We start from the raw sequence: 23125 nt of genomic DNA on the forward strand, positions 1-23125 counted from the left end.
AAAAAGAAAAAACGACCCAACCCAAATGACAAATTAAAAATAACACGATCAAAAAGATAAATTGAAAAATGCGGCACGGTTAACTAATACTTTCTCATTCAGCAGCAGATTTATTTGGGGAAACCCAAATTCCTTCTCGTCTAGTCGAAAGCTTTTAGTGCAAGGCAGCTCCACACTGGAATAAAAATCACCAGATAAATTTTGGAAATAAATGCGTGCCCCCCTCCCCCAGTCCCTGTCACTTAAATTTATTCACGGCTCTGCGATTGTTTCGACTGTTTGTGCAAGATCCGATCGCCTTTCTGTGGCCAACATTTACTGTATTGTTTCCACCTGAAAAAGAAAAAAAATAAACGCTTTTAAAAATATTTGTAGGCATCCGTAAGGCTGCCTATTGTGGGGGATTATATGAGGCAGTTGCCTTTATATGTTCCAAGTGAGCGGCAAAATGTGTTTTAGATACCGGGTGAGGCTTGAAGAGCTGAAGACGGGTTTATCGAAACGAGGTGTACACTTGTTTCATAAGGAAAGCGCCTTTCTTGCACAAAATAGGTAGACTTTGTGCGCCGCACTCAGTGTCAGCGCATATTTCCAGCAGTTTCTCCCGCCCTCTCCCCCCCAACAAAAAAAGAACCCCAAAAAAACCCCACAAAAAAAATAAACGGCTTGGCATCCTTGCGCAGCTTGAGTACCCTGACAGCAAAGACGCGTAGAATTGTATCCTTCAGTGTGATTGTCCATTTTAAAAGTACGGGACGTATGTCAGGCATTGTCTGTGAGCTTATTTTATTTACTTAACAGATATTACAGTGAATGGAAATAAATCAACTCGAGGTCATCTTCAATAACACAGCCGATAGCCTACTTTAATACAGAATGAATTGCTTGTCTTTTGTAGCAGAAAAAGAAGCCTATTCCACTTATCGAAATTGTGTCGATTATACGTGCAATTAATTCCGGCTCAGCCATTAACTAAGTGTTGATTCCGCTGGGTATAAAATAAGCCCTTTAACGGCTGGTGAGGCTGACCCTCCCCTTCTGTACGAACACGGCAAACATTTAGCTTTTTTTCTTTTATTTTTGTGTTATAGATTTGAGTCTTCACTCCTGTTGTGTGTCATTTTTATTGTGTGTGTGAAGATGGAAGTCAGTGTGATGTAGCCAGGCTCAGAGGCATATAGGCGGCAGAACATGCGCAGTGGCCGCTCGTGCCATATTGGAATGAGGTCGTGAACGAGAACTGCGTTAAGCTAACGGCACGCTGCCGAAACAAAGCCGGAAGTATCTGCGGATTAATCCTCGTCACAGCAAAAGCCCCGCTCGTTGCTCGGGCAACGGCTGTAAAGCGGTGGCTCGTAAAGGCGGTTTTATTGTGAAACGTCCCACCGGGGCCTCGGCTTTTTATTCGCGCTACGCTAACGCTGCTGAGAGCAAGCAGGCGGAGAGGAACGGCATCTAAAAAGCGACTTGGAAAAACTACTTAGCGGTAAGGGGCCGATTTTGCGACTAAATATTCACTTGGTACGCGTTGTTGCGCACAAATTCCTGGCGATGTTTTGTGCTGGGGTGGCGCATTCGCCTTTTTTCCCGTCTCTCAAAAAGATGAGTCGGGTTCGGTCGAGTGTAAGCGCCCTTATTGCTCGTCAGCCTGCTCTTATTGCTCAAGCCGTGACGTTCAGTAACTTGACTCGGACACAGGCGGTTTTAAACCATGTGTCCGAGGAGTCCCGCACGGCTGTTACACGCTTACCCTCGTGTTTTTTTAATTTATTACACGGAAATTGAGCACATTTCTCCGGCTGCCTGTGTCATGTTCCGCTCAGTGTGAAAGTTAGACCGTTGGCGCTGTAGTCTCTCTCTCTCTGCAAAGCCATTGCGTTGATGGCCCATCTCTCTCTCTCCCTCTCTGAATGCTGCGGTTAGTCGGAAAAAGCGGCGCAATCTTAAGCTAGTTACAGTTCAAGGACCGTGTGGAAGTGTCCATGGATGTGCCCTCGTGTAACTCCGTATATTTGTACCGTGTTTAAGTCTTGCATAATGAAGGTTGCACGACCTCATCCGATTTGTGTTGCTACCACCAAGCAGGCTGCATAAACTAACTGCCCCCCCCCCCCCAAATCCCTCTTTCTCTCTCTCTCTTTTTTTTTTAAATTCCTCTAGCTTTTTAACGCGGATAAACGAGATGATGCTCGAAATGTCTGCGCTTTCCCGTCAGATTCACCGTTCACTTAATGCACCCTATTATTCATCAGCCCCCTTAACTTCCCTATTGTGCAACTTGAGTGATCCGCTGGCTGGCAGCGGTTGCTCGGGTTGACGTGCCGCTGTGCAACGAGCAGCCTTTACTGAAACTAAATCGAGCACCTGAAGGAAATAGGTGTTATTTAAGCGTGCTGTATTGAGGAAATTGGTCTTTTCCATTTTTTGCCTCCTCCCCCTTCTTCTTTTTCTTCTTCTTTATTTTTCTTCTTCTTTGGATGTGTAGTTGTCGCAGGTTTCGCTGGGATGTCGCAGTGATTTACGGGAGCAGGCCAACTCTTATTTGTTGGGCTCTTGTTTACAACCATTACCTCCACATTGAAGATGTCAGGGTGTCTGAAGTTATTTAAATCGCCTCGGAGGGTGAGAGGTGTGTGTTTGGTGATGGGGGGTGGTGTCTGAGGAACAACCAAAAAGGCTGCTGTTGTGAATTTAATGGTATCGTTTTAAGATGCGTTATCAAGAATGACATAGAGTTTCAACCTTATGTGTTTCAACCTTACCCTTTAAAGGTGGTTTCGCCTAAAACCAAAACTATTCTCGCTTTCCTATTGTGCTATTATTATTGACCTATAAACCGTGTGGCTTTCGTGTCATGAACCAAGAGGTATCAGTCAGACAGTTCTGCCTCTGTAGACTCAATAGAGGATCATTCTGTTTGTGATGTGAAATTATTCTACTGCAACACCTCCTGGCATTTAACATAACCTCATATTTCATTGTACACAGTTTATTTTTTTTACCACATAAAATGCTCCTATTAACACATTGGGTTATTTAGAGCATGGTGGGCTGTCACAGTTTCCAGATGGCTTTGTTGCTGGTGATTTTTTTTATTATTATTTTTTTATTTGTCACATTTCATTGGTTTGAACACCACCAACAGAACTCTGGTTTGCAAGAAACCATGAAAGATTTGATAGCATTACAGGTGTAAATTTATACCAAATGCAACAGATACGTTTTAGGTTTTGTGAAGGTCAGAGTGTGGGCTGCTAACTGTAGAAATACATTTTCAGTCACTGGTGGATGACATTTAATAGTGCTTGGGGAAGTGACTAATTTAATTGTATCGAAAGCAGATTGTGTTCTAGAAAAGCCACACAATGTGTAAAGACTTATTTAGTTGGTTTGCGTTTCCCTCCCCGAGACATCAGAGGCCCTGAAAGGCATTATTGAGAACGCTCAGTGGCATGCTCAGTGCTGATGAGAGTATGATTCGGTGAGTGCTTGTAAAGAGGATGTAGTGTGGATGTCAGTTGTGGGTGTGTGTGCATTTGGCTCTTTCTCTTTCAGGTTCAGTCAGAGTCTTGGCTGTAGAAAGATTCAGGCAGAGCTGTGGTCCACACAGACCACTTTACTTTATATGAAACAGGGGAAGTTGCTTTTCTTCCTGTCTGCTGTGGCAGTTACACAGCAAAAGTGCTGCACCTCATGGACTCAACAATTCCCTGTGAAATAACCAACTGCATGGGAAATGTATCCATGTTCCACTCATAGTGATTCTCAAATGCTGACGTCCTCCTATTTGTTCAAGAAAACATGATTCAGTTTTATGTTGTTTGATTTTTGTCAAATGTATTTATTTAATCTGAAAATCCTATTGAGACCAAATCTGGCCAAGGTAGCAGCCATACAAACTCCAAAATATCAAAAAAAAAAATGCAACAAGTACCATAAAATAAAAGATCTACATAATTATATACAGTATAATTTAAAACTAGTGGTCTCAAGAAAAACGTCCATACGTCTCCTTCACTGCATTCCCTATGGTGCTTTTAAAATCAGCGCTAGACATAACTGTATTTAGGTTTGGGTCTTTCATGTAGGCACAAAAGAGAATGGGAATGACATGAATTTGGATGTCTCTGCCTTGCTTGTGGGTGTATTTTTACACAGCTCAAGTAAGATTCCATGTAGATGCTTCTATTTCTAGCAAACAAGATGGAAAGATAGGAAAGGCAATACAGAAACCTCACAAATCTCAGCATTAGGGGCTAAAGGAAACAAGTTGTGCCAAGAAGGTAATAGGGAAGTTGTTCAGACTACAGTACAGAGTACCCGTTCTTAGAAAAACCATAGCCCTTAGTTTGCAAAATATTTTAGCAATTGATTTGACAAGACTTTAAAATATATCGTGTCTTCGGGTGCTAGCGAATAAAGCCATGAAAACAGCCAAGGTGAGCTTTAATCCTGTCAGGCTGACTTTTAACTGCAGTTTGAGCAAAATGGCTATAATGTGAAAAAAATGTAAGTGGTAAAACATGGTTACATTGAAAATTTAAATTTGCAAGTCATTACATTGAACAGTTTTAGAACAAAATAGTTCCTGTGGCTTTTAGGGTATAATTAGTGGTACGTATTTGCATGATCAGGGTTAGGATTCTGAGCGAGTACTTTAAAAATTTATCCTCTAAGGGGTCCCAGTGACCAGGAAGCATGAGGAACTTTTAATGCAAACTCACGTCGTCAGAACGTAAATGTTACCTGAAAATCCTCCATGTGTGAACAAAATTATCAAGGTATTGTGCTCGCATGCTTGGAGGGAAAAATGAAGCAATCGAAAAGAGAATTTCAATTAGAAAACACAGACTTCTTCATATATGAACAATAAAATAAGACTGATCTGAGATGAGCGCTGCACTCGCTGTTTGACTGAAGGGTGTAAAAGTCATCAAGAAAACAGTTTTCAAACTGACAGGGTGTTCAGAAGCAGAAAGGGAAAATACCTCACGTGTTTAAGCAAAATGAGGAAAAGAAGCACCAGCAGACTCCTCACAGGAGGACTCATTGTTGAGCACACATCATTAATCACTGAACTTGAAGAAACTGAGAAAAATGTAATTTCTTTATTGCAGAAATGCTAGAAATGCTGCAGCCACAATAATGTCAATCATTCCCTTAGCTTTGTGAGTATCAGAATCCAAAAATTCTGATATTTAAAAAAAATAACAATAATCAACTAATTAAAGGAAAAATAAAGCGGTCTAAAAGATATTTGGATATGAAGTGTCCAATGAGTCACAGGTCTGACAGTGTTTCTGTGTAATAAGTGAAAGTGTAGTTGTTAGAACAGCCTGGGATCTGTGTAAAATTGTGCTTATTTCTAGTTACAAAGAAATGCAAAGAAATCTGAGGCTCCAGTCCCTAAGCACTGGATGGACATAGAAATCTTTGTGATGGAAAGGGTGCACTAGAGATGCAGGTTTCTCAAGAAAAGGAGAAAAACAGACTGTTTACATAAAGTGGGTGCTACATTTGTGTGATGTCATTATGGATGGTGATGGACATAATGCATTATCATTGTTTGAGTTTGTGAGACCCTTTTTAGGGTTCTGTTTTTCTTTATCTGTTGTATCAAAATGTTAATTTTAATTAAGTACAGAATAAAAAAAGAGATATCAGTTTAGAACGAGGCCCCTAGGACCCCTTGGAATATAGCTTTTTTACTAAAGGCTTGTAGCTCTGCTCCTATCTCTACTGCTCTTTTTCCACTCTGGTGTAAGGAGTGTGCAACCCCCTGGCCCCCCCAGGACAATGAGGTCCTCTGCTGCGTGTTTGTGTATGTGCTGGAGGGAGGGGGAAAAAGGCAGATCGAGTAAGGGACAGGGTCGCGGGTGAAAGGCGGCACTGGTCCCGGCGGAGCACGGGGGTCGCAGTGGTAGTCCCGCGGTCGGGAGGGGGTGGCTTCTGATGGCGGCCTTGGTTTTAATAGAGACATCAGATGTGACAAAGACGGGCTGACAGGGCGCCTGAATGGAGCTGCAGTGACAGACAAGCTCTACTCAGCATCCCATACAGCGTGCTCTCCACCATCGTCACGCCCAGCGCTCCGCTCTTTCTCATTCATGCCACTTCTCTTGTTGTATTAACTTATTTCATCTGGCTCTCACAATGCCCTGGGTTGGGTTTCATGTGTCCGAGATTGACGTGCGAGTCCGCATTCATGCGTTTGTTCGTTTTCACATTGGGCAGGAAAAGGCATATGACTGTGGTTTTAAAAAGAAGAACCCAAATGAGTTTCACAAGTAGAGAGGTGAGGTTGGATGAGATTAGCATAGCTACATATATTTTCCAGCTATCGTACCATCTGGTGCGTTACTTAGTTGGTAAGTCCGGGACCAGATAGAAGCACTTTAAATATTAATGTTAGATCTTCTCTAAAGACATTGGCAGCCTGATTATCAAGAGGCAGCAGTCCTTGATTTTCAAATGGCTCAGGGATTCAAACTAATGCAAATTCTTTTTTTGTTTTTGTTTTGAAGCACAGTTTGCAAATTAATGCTGTTGAATTTTCTTTGTCTTATGTCTGCTGTTTGACCCAGTAATGCAGGTTACTCTGCCTGCCATTGTGATGCTTTCTATTGTCTATGGCGAGTGGCTTACATGCTGTTAACTGATACCGATGTTTATATATTATAATGATATAGATGGTGTTAAAATAAAGGTATAGGCATAACAGTGGTGTGCCACAGATGACTATTTGGAGCCTGGATGAGTGCACTGTTTTCATTTCTGTGTTTCATTCTCTCTTCTGCCAGAGTTTTGGAGTCCTAGTTGGCCGCGAGGGCACCAGCATGAGCCAGGAGACACTGGTGTCTGGTAAGAACAATTGTGTGAACAAATGTGTGAAAGGCAAAAAGTTTAGGGAGGTTTTGATTATGAAATTCAAAACCATAATTGACATTTAAAATAACAGTTTGGCTACACAAAAGTCTGGAGTGACCCCGCATTGCTTTATATTGAGCTAGATAAGTGTTAATAGATGCAGCGATTCATTTAAACATGGACAAAAATTAATGTAAATATAGTATATGAGGAAATATTAGAGGTGGAAAAGGGGCACATTTTAATTAACTAAAAAAAATAGACATTTGTAGAACAGAAAATTAACCGAACCAATTGTGTGAATTTGGAAAACAAACTAAATTCAAATTCAAATATAGAAATATCCTTAGTTTTAGTCTTTGTCAGTAGGCAATATTTGTCATGGAAATGTTTATTGAGACTTGTCTGCGAGTCAATTGCTTTTAAAAAGTTCTGTATTAGTTTTTGATTTTACTTATGCCTGACATGTGCCTTCCATACATAATACGTAAAAAAACTGAAACTAATGAAAATGAAACAGCAAACCGATAATTTTCCAACAATAAAAACTAAGTGACACAAACAAGCCCACTCTGGAAATGTACTTGAACTGAATTGAAAACAGAAAGTCAAAACGAAATAGAAACAGAAACTAGTTAGAAAATACAAAAGCTTTAATAACTGTGCTTCTTGAAGGGGATTCAAAGCTCTTTGGATGTTGGCTGACTTTTAATCTTTCGTGATGATCCCACGCTGAGGTCCGGGCCAATCCATGACTGATATGGTTTTTCTGCCCAGGTGCTATCCAGTTTACTGCACTGGCAGTGTGTTTGGGATCTTTGTCATTGCTGAAAAATGAAGCTTTTGCCAGTAAGCGGTTTTTCAGCAATTTTGATAGTTGCCCAACACCAGTGGTTGAAATGCAGTCCCACACTATGACAGAACCTCCATCATGTTTTACAGATGGATGCAGACATTCACTGTTGGACCTCCTTTCCTGTATGCATTTTTGCAACAGGCTACTAGTAACAAAGGCCCCATTTAAATTGGTTTCTTGCTAGTACGTAGACACAGCACTACATCATCCCTTGTGTTCCAGTTGTTATCTTTAATGCTTGCTGTTAAGTGACTCAACAAACAACAAAAAACATTCCTACAAGAAATGGTTAGCTACAAGGACTGTGCTCAAAATAAATATGGAAAAAAAAACCCCAAAAAAACAACAACCCAAAAATATATATAAAACTGCAAGTGACCCGTGGATATTTGTGCATTCCTGTGTAGGACAAAATGCTGGAAAGCAGGTTCATGAAGAAAAATGCGTTTGCATTCCAGATGGAGACTCTGCTCAGGATGCTCCTGACTTTAACTGGGATGATTACCTGGAGGAGACTGAAGCCGTGGCTGTGCCCCATCACAGCTTCAAACATGTGGGTGTCGACAACCTTGACAGCTTACACACATTTCTGGATAAACTTGTGCTAGCTATTTATGATGAATTACATAGCTTCTGTGTAAAGTCTTCAGAGAGACTGGTGGGGTCAAATGTCATATTAAAATTTAAATTGAAGTTTTTAAACTGCCCATATGGTGTTTCATTAATGTGCTAGAAGGCATAGAATGAGGAAAACAAGCAGTCAGCACCATGTCTGAATGTTCTTTTTGTAGTAACAACAGAGTCACCACTGTCACCATTTTTTTCTTTCCCGACTAGTGTAAAGTTGGCTCTAGCTGTTACATTGTTACAAGTTACTTCCTGTATAGGCGCAACTTAAGTTATTCTGTTGTCAGATAACCAAAGCAAGTAAATGTGAGTGAAAATTAAACCCTTTTTCATAGTAACTCTTGTTAATTCTATTAACTAATTACAAACATGTGCCTCACATATGGGCAGTCCATACTGCAGCGCCTTTTTTTTGAGGTTGTTTTGATTTGACCAGCTGTAATATGCAAAATGCATTGAAAAGGTTTGGAGATGTTGAGGAAAACTGTGGGTCAGGTTTTGAAGTAATCCAAAGAAATCTGACCACATGTTCTTTGCAATCCAGTGGATTATATGACTAAATATTTCCATGTGCTTTGTGCTCATTTTAAAGAAACCTAATCCAACCCTGTGTTCTCTGGATACGTTACTTGTATCAAACAATTGGAGAGTCCTTGTGTTCTCTCATAAAACTAGTGTTTTAACCCATGTTACTTAAGCTGAAAGCTGGTAGGTAGATTTATTTAGGATGAAAACCAATAGAATAAAAGTCTTTTCTCTTATGTTGATTTGAGCTCCTGTTTTCCGTTCTCCCCTCAGGTGGACCAGGGCCTGCAGACAGGGCTGACTCCAGGCATGAAGCTGGAGGTATGTGTGCGCTCTGAGGCTGACAGCCCTTATTGGGTGGCAAACATCATCACCACATGTGGACAGCTGCTGCTTTTACGTTACGAGGGATACCAGGATGACCGCCGTGCAGACTTCTGGTGTGACATCATGACGGCAGACCTCCACCCTTTGGGTTGGAGCCGGCAGCACGACAAGACAATGAGGCCCCCTGAAGGTGAGGCGCTGCTGGGGTTGGCATCGTGATTTTTGAATTGTGGGACGCATAGTTAGAGCTGACTGATCTCATAAATCACAGTCAAGTAACCTTTCTGTCTTTTAAATGGAGAGAGCTCTGCAGAGACAATGTAAGATTTTGGGGGGTTTTCTTTCATGCCAAAATGTAATTTAATGTTGGAACTCAACTAGGCAATTGGACTTTTGTTCATCAGTTAGATTTAAGTAATGAATATTTCTGTTCCCCTGATGTGCTGCTGGCACAGTTGCCCAAAGGTGAAACACTGGGGTTTCCCTTCTGATGTTCTCGCTTCATGAAAAATAGATTTCCCACAAAATGGGTAGGCGAAACACTGAAGGAAATTAACTTTTTTCTTGTGCATTTTTTACATTAATGGAGATTAAAAAAAACCTTGATACTTGTGTGTATAAACAGAAAACATAACAAAACAAAACCAAATACTTGATTTACCATTATGGGATGTGGTAGATGACACAGATGAAAGTTTGATTAAGATAACATCTCACCTTCAGTATATGATCCCGCTAGTATTTTTTTTTTCTGTTTTATAATTGATGTGATGCTTCAAAGCAGCTGTGTGAGGAAAAATTAGAATTGGGATGTGTGTAATGCTAAAGACCACCAGCTTTTTTGGTTAATAAACTAAATGGTGTGTGTGAATCATCCACCTCAGGTGTGCGTGAGAAGCATCAGGACTGGGAGGCTTTGCTGGAAAAGGCCTTGGCTGAGGAGTGCAGCGCGCCTGCCAGCCTGCTGGAATTGGTAAGGCAGGGGAAGGAAGCAGCTGTCCTTCCAAAAGGCTACTCACACCCAGGGTGGGGTGTTAGCTTTTGGCATTTCGGTACCCACCCGTGCCAACAACAGTCTCCTCTATCAGGGCAAATTTACGGCACACACTGTGCACTCCCATGTGTCAAATCACTTAAATGTCAGATAATTACAAGTTACATCCTCTCACATTAGACGGGCAGTTGAGGAATTGTGGATATATTAGGGAAGGGATGTTGAAGATAGAGCTGCCAGGGATGTGGAGAGACGGAGGCAGGTGATCAGCTGTGATAACCGATAAAGGGAGCAGCCGAGAGGAGATCCTCTCTCAATATTTGACTTACCTTTGAAAGTAATGGGGTAATATTAGAGCTTATTCCAAATTACAAAGTAACAAATTAGATTTACTATATTAAAATTCAGGCCCAGCAGAAGGAATTTAAAGCAGCAGAAGTCAGTGTCTTTCTTCCTTTTTCCCACTTCTTAGCTTTTCTGTCTTCATTTCTGATGCCAGACTCCCTCAACATGGACAATTCCAGTTTTTGTGGAGAAATGCCATCCTTCAGAGACTTTTCTTTTTTTTAAGCTGTGCTTTGCTCACAGAGTTTCTCTTCTACCTTTGTGACATCCACATTTACCTCTTCTGTCAACTCTTTCTGTGATTATTTTATTTGTTACATTTTGGCCAGTTTGCCTTTGATTGTTGTCAAGCTAGAAAATGTCTCTCCTGCAAATATTATGTAAAACCTATCAACCAGTGTTGCAGTGTATCCACAGGCATTCATCTATAAATGTCATCCCAAACAGACTTTGCCTCACGCAGCCCCATATCACACTCTCACCTCCCTTGCTTCGCGGTCAGAACTTTGGTTTCACTGTGGTACTCTTGGCCAGGATCATGCCAGCCATGCTGGAAACCATCTGAACAAATTTATCTTGTGTCTCATCTGATCAAAGAATGCGCTTCTATTATTAATAAGGCTTTTTTGTGCACTTTAGCACAGTTTAATCTTTTAATTTTGTGCCAAAGAGCAAGCAGGGGAATTTTTTTTTTTCTTGGCTGGTATCCATAAAAGCTGACATCAGCACAGCGTGCTTCACACTGTCTGAGCTGTTGCAGAGCATCTCATTTCTACTCAAAAACTCTGTGCCAAGTCTTCTTTTAAAGTTCTTTTTGTACAAGTGGTTCTTGGCTTATTCTGTAACTTCTGATTACTGTGGAAATGTGTTCCAATAATTTTTTCCCCTGATCTTCCTCTATCCTTTTCCGTCTTTGTGAACTCTCAGTATCAGATTGCTGCATTGATTTTCTACTTTGGGGTCTGTATTCACAATATAGTATCTCTGAATATTTTGAGTGTTTATGATAGGAAACGGGCACAGAAATAAGGCAGTTGTTAGAGATGAATTGCTTTTAAATTTTAATGATATTGCATTCATCACTGTTGCTACTTAGTTATTTGTATTTTCCTATCTGTATTTTAAGTTTAGATTTATATCTCTAAGAGCCATAATAAAAAAATCAACATTAGAATACATCTCAGCTTGAACTAAATAAGATTTTATCTGCTGAAGTCTGAAGTATACAAAACACAAGGCTCTGAGCTTTTGTTTACACCATGAATGATGTGCTGCTGGAAGCAAATACACTGTAGGAGCAGCCTGTGAAATTCTTCACATCCATTAGTTAGCTTTCAGTCACCGTGCTTCAGTTCTGCCACTTAGCCATGCAGTGCATTCTCTCCACTGCAAATTCCTCTCCTTGTCTAGGCGTGTGTTTGTGTTAGTGTGCTATGGGCTTTCCATTTACCACTCCTGGCCCCTTTCCAGCCCCAGCGTGGCAGAGACCCAGTGGAGCTCCTGTGTGCGGGCTGCTACGTGGAGCTCCAGGATAGCGTTGACCCGGGGCTGGCCTGGGCTGCTGAGGTGGAGGAAAATGTCGGAGGAAGGTTGAAACTGCGGCTTATAGGCACAGAGGGTCTCCCAGACACACCCGCAACTCTCTGGCTCTTTTATCTCCACCCACGCCTACACCCACCCGGCTGGGCCAAAGAGCACGGCTGCACCCTCAGGCCTCCTTCAGGTCAGTGGCATCGACATGGGACAGGTTTTATTTCCAGAAGTAAAGGAAGTTCCTTTCTTCTTCATCTATAGGTTTCTGAGCAAAGTGCCATTGCATGCATTAGTGACAGTTTAGAAGAAAGGACACGTGGACGAACTATATGAATGCATTTTAATTATCAAGTGTAATTCTATTATTTTTCTATACACTGGCCCAGCAACAAAACTTCTCAGTACTTCCTGCTAGACCTTGAAATTAATTTTCCATGCAGGATTTGATAGATCACTGCTAATACTTTTGAAGTGGATACAGTTTGTTGGCACTGGAGGCTGTAGCTCTATCCTTACTGATCTGTCTTCTAGTACCACCAAAAGTCTTCATTTATTTTAATACCACCCTTTTTATAGCTCAGATACAGAACAATGTTAGTAAAAGGAGTTAATTAGATCTTTTTAGATTACTTTTTCTTCTTCGTAAGATGTTTTTATTGTATTTTTTTTTTTCAAAAGCAGTAATTTGATTTCAGCCATTTAATTTCTGTCTGGAGTCCAATATCCTGTGATAAGAAGTTTCTGTTTTGTGGTTGCAACATTGTGGAGAGCGACATCGATTTTTTTTTTTTTTGCTTCCCTTGTTTAATTAACTGGGAGCAACTTTTTAAAGGTCCAGCTACAGACCAAGCTGACATACAGGCTGTGTTTTACCAAGTACTGCTTTATACTTTGTGTTTATTTAGTCAAATTCAAAAGCATGCCCTTGATAATCAAACATTACCACAGTTATCTTTAACAGTTGGTCTTTGTTTCAGATCTGTTAGGTCTGCGGACAGAGGAGGAGTGGGAGGACGTGAGACAGAGGATCAGTGACCTGCCTCAGGATGAAGCTCTGACTGCAGAGTTAACTAAGGTACGGTCAACTGCGCTCTTTATTTGTTCTTCCCGAGCAGAACATTCCTCTGTTTATTCACGAGTTAACATTTGATATTTATGCTTAACTGAAAGCGACATTCTCCAAATCGGGTGCTGAAAGATTTTTAAGACCAAGGCTTTTGGAAATGGCTCTTCATACAAGCGTTTGTTTGTCTCAGGATCAACCTGCCATCTCTGCTCATTGTTTCAAAGAAGGGATGAAACTAGAAGCTGTTGACCCTGCTGCTCCCATTTCCATCAGGCCTGCAACTGTCACCAGGGTAACGGAATTTCCCATTAAATCTGTGTCTTCTGTGCTCAGTTTTGCTTCTGTTTACTGAGAATTTATTTGCTATCATACTGCAGTGAAACTCAACTTACAGCGAGTTATTGGCTTGCCATCCACTTTCTATTTCAGAGCAGGAAATAGAAAACGCTTTAAGCTATGTACTATTCTTAATCATTATTTTCTTTATATGTTACAACAATATATGTAACACAATCAATAATCAATCATTTTTTCATCAGCTCAGCACTACTTTTATCTTTTTATTGTTATATGTGCAGTGTGAAAACAATTCTATACACCACTGTTGTTATTATTATTATTATTATTATTATTATTATTATTATTGCACTATTCTCAGTCTTTCCTCTTCAGACACCGGGGATGCAGCCAAATGTAACAACAGAGTTTCATATGCCAGAATGAAAGCTTCCTTGTAGTTAGCTTGAGTTGGGCAGCGATGCCATTTTACTTTAATATTTGTATGTGAAATAATCTCAAATTTTAACAGCACAAAATGCTGTCATTTAAAAAATGCTAAATATTTCTCTACAGTAGATTCCTAAGAAAATGGTCTGCTTTGATGATGGGCTCGCCCTGCTTTTCTGCTAAGCACAGCTAATGGCCCCTCGTTTACTCACGTCTGCAAACCTGCGTACAGGGAAGAAACTTAAATTTTATCAGATCGAGTTCCAGTGTTTAAATTATATGTGAAAGTGACTCATCACTGCAACGTGTTCTGCAGCATCTTGGGCAGCAGGTTCTAACTTGTGAAAAGGTTGATCTTTTTACACAGAAGTGTGGCTGCTCTGCTCTATCAGAGCTAAAAATCTGAGTGTTTCTGTTTGGTTTTTTAAAATAAGCCCACTGGCATAAAATAATATAAGCAGAGGGAAGGACATGTAAACCAGAGGACTTTGGGGGAGCCTCACAAAGCACCCAGAGTGTCCATGCTGTCTTTATTCAGTTAAAAATGTCTTTATTCCGTTAAAAAATGTTTATCCAACATGCTTACATGTGCCTGAAACAATAGATCATATTAGAAATGCTAAATTGCTAAAAACTCAACCAGCTCAGTGTGACTACAAGATAAAACATCTGACAGTCTCTGGGTCCGGTGTTGTATATTCCAGGTGTATAATGAGCAGTACTTCCTGGTGACAATGGACAACCTTTGTGATATTGAGGAGTCAGAGAGTGCTGGGCGATCCTTCCTGTGTCACAGAGACAGTCCGGGGATCTTCCCTGCTCAGTGGAGCCTCAAAAACGGGCTCCCACTCAGCCCCCCACCAGGTTTGTTCTGTCACTTATCACTTTTTGACAACTTGAAATCAGACAGTTCATGATAACAGTGGTGAGATTGTTTGTGCTGTCTTGCTTTCTCTCTAAATTGCCTTATTTCCTTCTCTTGTTGGTGTTTATTGTATCATGCACAGGATACCAGGGTCCAGACTTTGACTGGGCAGACTACCTGAAACAGTGTGAAGCTGAAGCTGCTCCTCAACATTGCTTCCCAACTGTAAGTAAACCTTTTTTCTTTTCTTTCTTTCTTTTTTTTTTAGCCATCTGTCTTGCAGATTACTGACCAGAAAAATAATGATTAAAAGAAAAAAGAAAAACTTGGGTCTCACTATTTATTCATGCTTCTGAATTGAGGGTTATTTGTTTGTTTGTTAGTTATTTTTTTTTTATATGAATTGAGTTTAAATAAAATAATGTTGTTTATTTACATGATGGTGCATCTAAAAACTAGGCTAAGTTAAAAATTTGAGGAAAGGGGAGAAAATAGTTCAATAAAACATTTTTCTGATATAGTTTTGAGAGAGACTGCAGGAAGCGAAGATAAAAAAGATAACAAATAGTGGAAATATTGGTTTTCCTTGATTGTGTCATTGCTTATTCTGTTTTTTCCCTTTTGCCTGTCATAAATGACCAAATATGAGAAATTACACTTTTCAGTTTAGCCATGTGACTGACGGCATAATCGGATACCAGTGATGAAATGTATCCCAACTGTGTAATGGGGTTGTAGAGCAGGTGACCCACTGTGACTTCTCTTGCTTTTTACGGGAGACTCAGCATGTTGTTTTCCTAATGGACAAATTTCACAAAAACTAACCATCAGCCATCCTCCCTCGCCGTGAAACAGCTCTCTCTGTTTACCTCCCAGGAGCAGTGTGAGCACAGCTTCAAAGAGGCCATGAAACTAGAGGCTGTCAACCCACTATCACCTGAGAACATTCACGTGGCCACAGTCACCCGGGTCAAAGGGCAATACATTTGGCTGAGCCTTGAAGGTGAGATGACTACTGAAACTTTAGTAGATGGATTCAAATGAACAATTACAATATGCACAGTTTTTTTTCTGCTGTTTTAAGAAGAAAATGCTGACATAGTATTTGAATGGCAGCAGAAAACAAATTTGCAGCTAATTACGCAAAAGGCAAAGTTCATTTGTGCCTCTCTATTGTGTGCCTTCCTCCTGTTTTGTATGTACTCCTCTTGTCTATTATTTATTTTTGTTGTCCTACTATTTATATTTTTATTCCATGTACAGTTGGTGTGGAGCACCCACACTTTAGTTGTACATGTGCAATGACAACAAAAGCCTATTCTATTCTTCTATTTTGAAAATAATCTTTCATTTTAAAAGAAGCAGTTTCATGTCTGATAAAGAGTGTGTGTGTGTGTGTGTGTGTGTGTGTGTGTGTGTGTGTGTGTGTGTGTGTGTGTGTGTGTGTGTGTATTCTTGCAGGTCTAAAGCAGCCCATGCCAGAGCTGATAGTTCATGTGGACTCACTCGATATATTTCCTGTCAGCTGGTGTGAGACAAATGGCTATCCACTTGTCTACCCTATTAAGCCCTCAGGTATACAACATCACTCATCATTGTAGAGTTTCATGGTAGTGGTGGTTACCCAGCAGCTTGAATAAGCCTTTTACTAAGAACACAAATAGAAACAAAATACGATCTTCATTTTATCGTGACGTTGGAATAAATAGCAATGAAAATCAGTGCATCCGGGCACACGTTAATCTCTCCTTGCTTTTCAGTTGAGAAAGAAAAGAAGATTGCTGTGGTGCAGCCAGAGAAACAGTAAGTATGAGAGGAGGGGTGGGGTGTGTGATTGGTGGTAAAGTGGACTAAGCTCAACAGCCTTTCAACATCTCATTTAATTTTCATCCTTTTACAGCAGAACTCCCCCCAAGTCTTCATCACCTGACACTGTCAAGCAGCAGATAACAAACCAGTCGGAGACAGGTCAGTTTGTCTGATCAGTTTTTAAGACCCTATATATTATGTTCGGTCTGCTGCTTATCTACTGTGGTGGTTCCATCATATATATGTTCTTGTGTGAACGTGTGCAGGGCAGGGCAACGGGAAATACTGTTGTCCCAAGATCTACTTCAACCACCGCTGTTTCTCAGGGCCCTACCTTAACAAGGGACGCATCGCTGAGCTGCCTCAGTTCATCGGCCCTGGAAACTGCGTCCTCGTGCTCAAAGAGGTGAGAAGGCTTGGTCAGCTGGTGACATGTCAGATATTTTAGCCATTTTGATATCCAAAACATTGTTATATGACCAAATATCAACAAAGCGAATGCGTTCCAGAAGTAAAAATCCCATCCATATTCTCCATAGAGATTTTTATTATGAGCCATAAAGTTGCAAACATCCAAAGCAGATTTAGGACAAGCTACAGCATTATGAAATGCCGGAAAGTGTTTCAATGGAAACCACAAGTCTGCATGTATATCCGCCTTGTTTTAACAGAAACATCTTTTATTGTGATGCTGTGGAACTACTTTACCCACAATCCTCAATCAAAACAGTGATGACTCTGATTGGTGGAGGTTGCTGTTACCATAGCAATGTTTAAACCCCACCAAATGCCAGAACACCAAACTTCAGAAACTGTGAGAGCGGTGATTACAGTCAGGAATAAATCACTCTACCAATAACCATGCAACTATGCTGTAGTTTACTACATATACACAACACAGACTACTAAATGTCCAGCCATATAAAAAATGGACACTTAGCACTCAAGGGTCAGGAAGTAATTTGCTGTGGAATCAGGGGTTATGGGATTAATAATTCTTTCACCAGTAAAAGTAATTATCTGCACAGTCTTGTGCCTGGCCTCTTTTCTATTTCTATTTTATTTTTTTATTTTTATTGTCATGTTTCACCTCGTAGCTGGTTGGATTGGTTCAAGGCTTGAAACTCTTGGTACAAGGATTTTTTCATTTTTTATTTTTTGTTTAATGGAGAAAATGAATAAGGAATTCACTTCCAGAAATAGAATCCTTCAAAACGTGTGCAGTAGCCATTGTTCTGCGTTACATCTTTCTTTTGTGCAAATTAGTCAGTGTTAGCAATGTCCTAAATTGTCATACTGAACACTGCAAATGTAAATGCCAAATTAAAGGTGGCAGCTTTGTCACTGTGAGTATAATCAAGTTAGGATTTCACCCAAAGCACTGTATAGCACAGCTAGACCCAGGTTCTGAAATTGTTCAGCTCGTTGTGTTTCCTCAGAAACTAGTGAAATTATGCCTATTAGTTAACAACACAATGTTATACTGTACAGCAAAAATCTTGTCTCAGGCTGATTAGGGATTTTTGATGTTAAGAGAAAACACATAGTGCTACTAAAGTATAAAATAACAAATTCTTTTCATCGTTTTCATCTCGTCTCCAGGTATTGACTCTGCTGATAAACTCGGCCTACAAGCCCAGCCGTGTGCTGAGAGAGCTGCAGCTGGACCAGGAGAGCCGCTGGCAGGGCCATGGAGAGACACTCAAAGCAAAGTGAGGAGACGCGTCATTTAATTCTTCACTCAAAATACTCAGTTCTTCAGAAGAACCTGTAGGAATAGAACAAGTGCTTCCAGCTGGCATATTTGACAGAACAAGCTGGTTTAAAAGTGTACTTAAAGCACAAATAGGTACAGACATGGGTGTATTCACACCGGAATCAGGGGGAACCCACTAATACTTCAGTAAAGTGGTGAATAAGATGATAGCATCTAGGTTTCTGTAAGGCGAGATCTTGTTAGATTACATATCGAAGCGGTTTTGGTTTTGAGTAACTGAAACTTTTTTCCCATCCCAGCACTTTGTGGAAAATTAGTCACATTTACCATTGCTTTTCTTTAAACATCAGGTACAAGGGAAAGAGCTACCGGGCCACCGTGGAAATAGTCCGTACTGCAGACCGTGTGGCAGACTTCTGCAGGAAAACCTGCATTAAGTTAGAGTGCTGCCCGAACCTGTTTGGACCTCGCATGGTTCTGGAGCACTGCTCAGAGAACTGCTCTGTCCTCACCAAGACCAAATACAGTAGGTGGCAAACAGGTCATTGAGACTTAAAATTATTTCTCATTTCATCTGAAGTGTTTGTTTAAATAGCTAGAGAGGCAATATAAACAACCTCTGATATTCATGTATAATATCTTAGAAATCTTTGTATTTGTTGATCAGCTGTTATAAACTCTTTGAGATGCAATTAGAAAACTCAACAGATTTCTAATTGAATTAGAAAGTATATGTGCAATCTGGACGTTACCCGGCTAATAAAAGACTCAGATCATGCAGTGATACAGTGGAAATCCAGTAGAACGTGTTTCTGTAACTGACAGCATTTGGCATTTGAAAGACTGTGAATACAGTGGCGTTTATCAGGAAAAGGAACGCCATTGCAGACGTGATACGGAATGTCTAACATTTCCAACCAATATTTGTAATACATGCTCAGCATTGTGGTGGCACGTGTAAACCTCTAAAGCCCCAACCATGACATAATTGCTAGAAATTAATGTTTTGAAAATTGTAGAAGTCTCAGAATGCATATATTAAATTTAATAGGATTAATGTTACTTTTCATTATCTGTTTGTTATGTGTGGAGCTCCATAGTTGTCTACTAAAGAGGTTTTGCACTCCAAAATAATATTATTGTGTGTTCTGTGCATGTCTCCTCCTCTTTTGTCTGCCATCTCTTGGGGCAGTTTGTTTTTGCAAATGTGTTTTGTTTTGTTTTTATATATATATATATATATATATATATATATATATATATATATATATATATATATATATATATATATATATATATATATATATATATAAAAATAAAAACTTGTATATGGAAATGTAGGTATTTAGAGATTTTAATTAAGTGATATATTTTTATTTTTATATAATTTATTTATTTATTTATTTATGGTAATTTCTGAATATTTTTTTTCCTTTTACAATTTTCTTTTTTTATGGTGCTCTCATGGCTCCATAACTTGTTCTCATTTTGCCCAAAGCTTATTCACCTTCAGTTCATTTGTGTAGCTCGTGAATAGAAATGATCTGTGCCTTGAATGTGAATATTCTGAGAAATTTATTTATTTATTTTGCAATAACCTTTTGGCTTAGCGGGTATTCAGTGAGCACACAGAGTTGGTAGAAAATTGGTGTCAGGGTTGGCCTCTTTGATCTTGTGTAAAACTTTTTTCTTTTTTTTGAAGCACAAAGCCACAGATTTGCTGATATGTTTACTGCAGCTGCATCACAGTGTTGTGGTTAACTGATGCAATTCAATAGCAACAGACAAATGATTATGCTTTCTCTTTTTTCATCTCATTCAGACCTACTGAACAGCCTGTTTATCAGTGCTTTTCTTATAGAGAGCGTTTAAGAATACAAGCATTAGAGTCAGATTAATATCCATCTGTTTCAGTGGTGTATTCAAGTCTATAAGACATGCCAGATGCAACATGATAATGACACAACAGGTTTGTTGTTTTACCATCAGCATATTACTATGGAAAGAAGAAGAGTAAACGTGTTGGTCGTCCACCTGGAGGCCAAACTAATCTGGATGCTGGAGTGAAAAGAAGGGGGCGGAGGAGGAAGAGGAGGAAGCAGCTCTTTGTCCATAAAAAGAGACGCTCATCAGCTTCCGTTGACAACACACCTGCCGGCTCTCCACAGGTACCCCAGAACTCATGTTACTTCTGCATTAAGCTTTAGGTTAAACGAACTGTGTGAAGTGACCGCTTGTCATCCTTTTGCTCACAGGGCAGTGGGGAGGAGGAAGATTTAGATGAGGATGACTCCCTGAGTGAAGACTCTGGCTCTGAGATGCAGGACGATCTCCAGGATGATTCAGAGCAGTCAATTGGGAAATCTCAGCCCACCACACCGTCCCCTTCCCCGCCGGCGACTCCCAGGCCGACACGCAGACGCCGGAAACCCCGCTCCCCCTCGTTCTCTGATGATGAGAACCGCCCCCCTTCACCAAAGGTGATGAAAATTACAGAGAGGAGCTTTGCAATATTTCTAATTATGTTTCCAAGCAGTGTATCTGTAATTAATACTCAGCAGGTTCACAAAGATTTTCCACTTGTTCTGCGCTCTGCCCCTCCAGTTGCACTCTAAATAAATGTCTTGTGCTTTCTAACATTTCCATTTTAGTAACATTTTAAAAGGTGTTTCTGCCGCATTACGGTCTGTCCCATTATGCTGCTTGAAAGAAACAAAAATGTCTCCAATGGCTGTTTGACTGTGACCTTTTACTGCTTTTACACAGCTATTATTTCTTTAATGAAAGGTTTAGGTCTGCTACCCGTCTCAGCATCAATTGCAAGGGTTAAAATGAGCTGCGAGCCTTTCGTCTTTGGCAGGGAAATCTCAGTCTGTCTGACTCACACTGTCTATGTGTTTGTAGACGCCAAAAGCTGAGCCTCCTCAGAAACTGTGTTTGGATACCAGCCCCCTGGAGTGGAGCGTTACTGATGTGGTTCGTTTTATCAGGACCACTGACTGTGCGCCTCTTGCGAGGATTTTCTTGGATCAGGTATGAAAAATACTCAGACTTAATGGCCGTGGCCATTAGGGATAAGAGCTCACTCTGCTTCAGTGCAATAAGTGTATATATACACTTGTACTGTATCCATGGTTAGAAATTGAAACATTTTAACATTTCTCGTGTGTTAACCCAAAAACAAGCTATATATAGAATGCATCTCACATGAACTCGTGTGTTGGCAGGAGATTGACGGACAGGCGCTGCTGCTGCTGAACCTCCCGACAGTGCAAGAGTGTATGGACCTGAAGCTGGGACCGGCCATCAAGCTGTGCCACCACATCGAGCGGGTCAAGCTGGCATTTTATCAGCAGTTTGCTACGTAGCTGACGGGGGACCAGATGTGGGATGTGACTGCACCCTGTTCTGTGTGTTAATCCATTCAAAATCAATGGGTTGTTTTTTTGTTTTTTTTTTTAGGGGGGTGGGGTTCCCCCCTAACACTGGACCTCATTTAGAATCCTTCCTATTCCACAACCTGCGTGGACATGATAGACGAAGCAACATTTCTTGATCCTTGGGGAGGGGGAAAGACAGCTGAGAAAGTAGAAGACCCAAAGGAAGGAACTTGTGGCTCTTTGATGGCACAAATAAATGTAAAGACACATAAGTATAAATTCCTTAAATTCAACATATTTTGACATCAAAATAAACCATCACCAAGGACTTGCTTTAGGTTTAAAAAAGAAAAGAGCTTGGTTTCTGTATCTATTTTAATTAATGCTGTTTGACTAATTTGTATCTTCAGAGTGTTGTGAACCTGTTTTTTTGTTTTGTTTTTTTGTTTCTTTCCCCCTTTTCTTACCCACTTAAAAAGTGACTTAGCGCCACTTCTAGAACTCTTGTTCTATTTAATCATACTTTGCAGTCCGCTTAGGGCAATACCACAGGATCAAAGCTTTTAAATTGTAATACTATGGGATAAGTAAGTAATAATCTCACTAAGTAATAAGTGAGATTAACTGCCTTCTGATCTGGTGACTTCTGTGGAGAATATTTAAAGTGTCTTCAAAAATGTATTTCGGTGTATTAGTTAAAGAAAAAGAGTAATCGTTTCTTCAGAAATCAAATTAGACGATGCAAAGAGTCTGCTGCCCAGTTGTGAAGCGATAGTTTGAGTCATTGCAGGGACTGCATTAGATTTTATTTTAAACATGCAACATGTATATCAAGATCCGTTGCTAGTTTTAAGATGGAATACTTTATGCCAAATTTGTATGTTTAATGTAAAATGGGGTCTTGATCTTAAGAGACTATGGCTCTCTGGTTTAAGTCTCAATATGTGAAATGATTTTGTACTGCAAGCACAAGCAAAACCATGCACTACATGGTGGTATGCAATTATGACACGTGCATGTCTGTATATAGTGTACATATTCAAATATCTTCTAGTGCAACAGGGTGATTTGAAAGGGGAAAAAAAATCGTCTTTGTGCATATGTGTAAATGCCCAAACAACATGATATATTTGCACAGAATAGGTCTAAACTTTGCAATATTGGGTATATGATGCGAGTCAGTTTAGCTACAGTTGATAAAAACATTTTTAACAGCAATGGGTTATTTTAATTGCTAATGCTAAATGAAATTAGCAGTTTTAAAGCAAGATGATACTCTTAACATGCTTTTGTAAGTCGTTTCTCCCCTCGTTTTTTTCAGTCCGTGTCGTGCGATTTGATGTAACGTTCTTCAGTTTGTGTGATGTTTATGTGTTTACTAATTTTCTCGTAGTTCCCTTGTGCTCAGAACAATAGCACAGGCCTCGTTTGAAGATTATTATCACTGCTATTTAAAGACAACACTGCAATAAAAGCTGAACAACACTT

General features: G+C 40.1%; 1 protein-coding gene across 5 annotated transcripts; it reads left to right on the forward strand.

The window, feature by feature from the left end:
- The first annotated feature begins 1248 nt into the window (after positions 1 to 1248).
- On the forward strand, positions 1249 to 23122 carry sfmbt1 (Scm like with four mbt domains 1). 5 transcript variants are annotated; one of them, XM_082532774.1, is made up of 21 exons: positions 1249 to 1486; positions 6801 to 6861; positions 8131 to 8276; positions 9149 to 9392; positions 10087 to 10175; positions 12012 to 12264; positions 13052 to 13149; positions 13331 to 13432; positions 14571 to 14730; positions 14874 to 14956; positions 15608 to 15734; positions 16193 to 16306; positions 16492 to 16534; positions 16635 to 16699; positions 16807 to 16946; positions 18143 to 18252; positions 18608 to 18798; positions 20247 to 20425; positions 20513 to 20737; positions 21162 to 21290; positions 21485 to 23122. In XM_082532774.1, exons 2-21 carry the CDS (start codon positions 6837 to 6839, stop codon positions 21623 to 21625), a joined length of 2664 nt encoding a protein of 887 aa, XP_082388900.1. In that variant the 5' UTR covers positions 1249 to 1486; positions 6801 to 6836; the 3' UTR covers positions 21626 to 23122. The 5 variants fall into 5 exon arrangements, with proteins under 5 accessions (XP_082388900.1, XP_082388899.1, XP_082388902.1 ...); XM_082532773.1 differs by having other exon boundaries at positions 1251 to 1486; positions 16632 to 16699; XM_082532776.1 differs by having other exon boundaries at positions 1251 to 1486; positions 8182 to 8276; positions 16632 to 16699.
- The last annotated feature ends 3 nt before the right edge of the window (positions 23123 to 23125 follow it).

This window comes from Aulonocara stuartgranti (genome assembly GCF_965226115.1).
Source record: "Aulonocara stuartgranti genome assembly, chromosome: 5".
Lineage (NCBI taxonomy): Eukaryota > Metazoa > Chordata > Actinopteri > Cichliformes > Cichlidae > Aulonocara > Aulonocara stuartgranti.

Excerpts from the sequence above, each read along its gene's own strand:
- sfmbt1 (XM_082532773.1), top strand. The coding sequence starts at position 6,837 with ATGAGCCAGGAGACACTGGTGTCTG. Across the intron at positions 16,307-16,491 it reads CTACCCTATTAAGCCCTCAG|TTGAGAAAGAAAAGAAGATT; the intron begins GTATACAACATC and ends CTTGCTTTTCAG. Across the intron at positions 16,947-18,142 it reads GCGTCCTCGTGCTCAAAGAG|GTATTGACTCTGCTGATAAA; the intron begins GTGAGAAGGCTT and ends TCTCGTCTCCAG.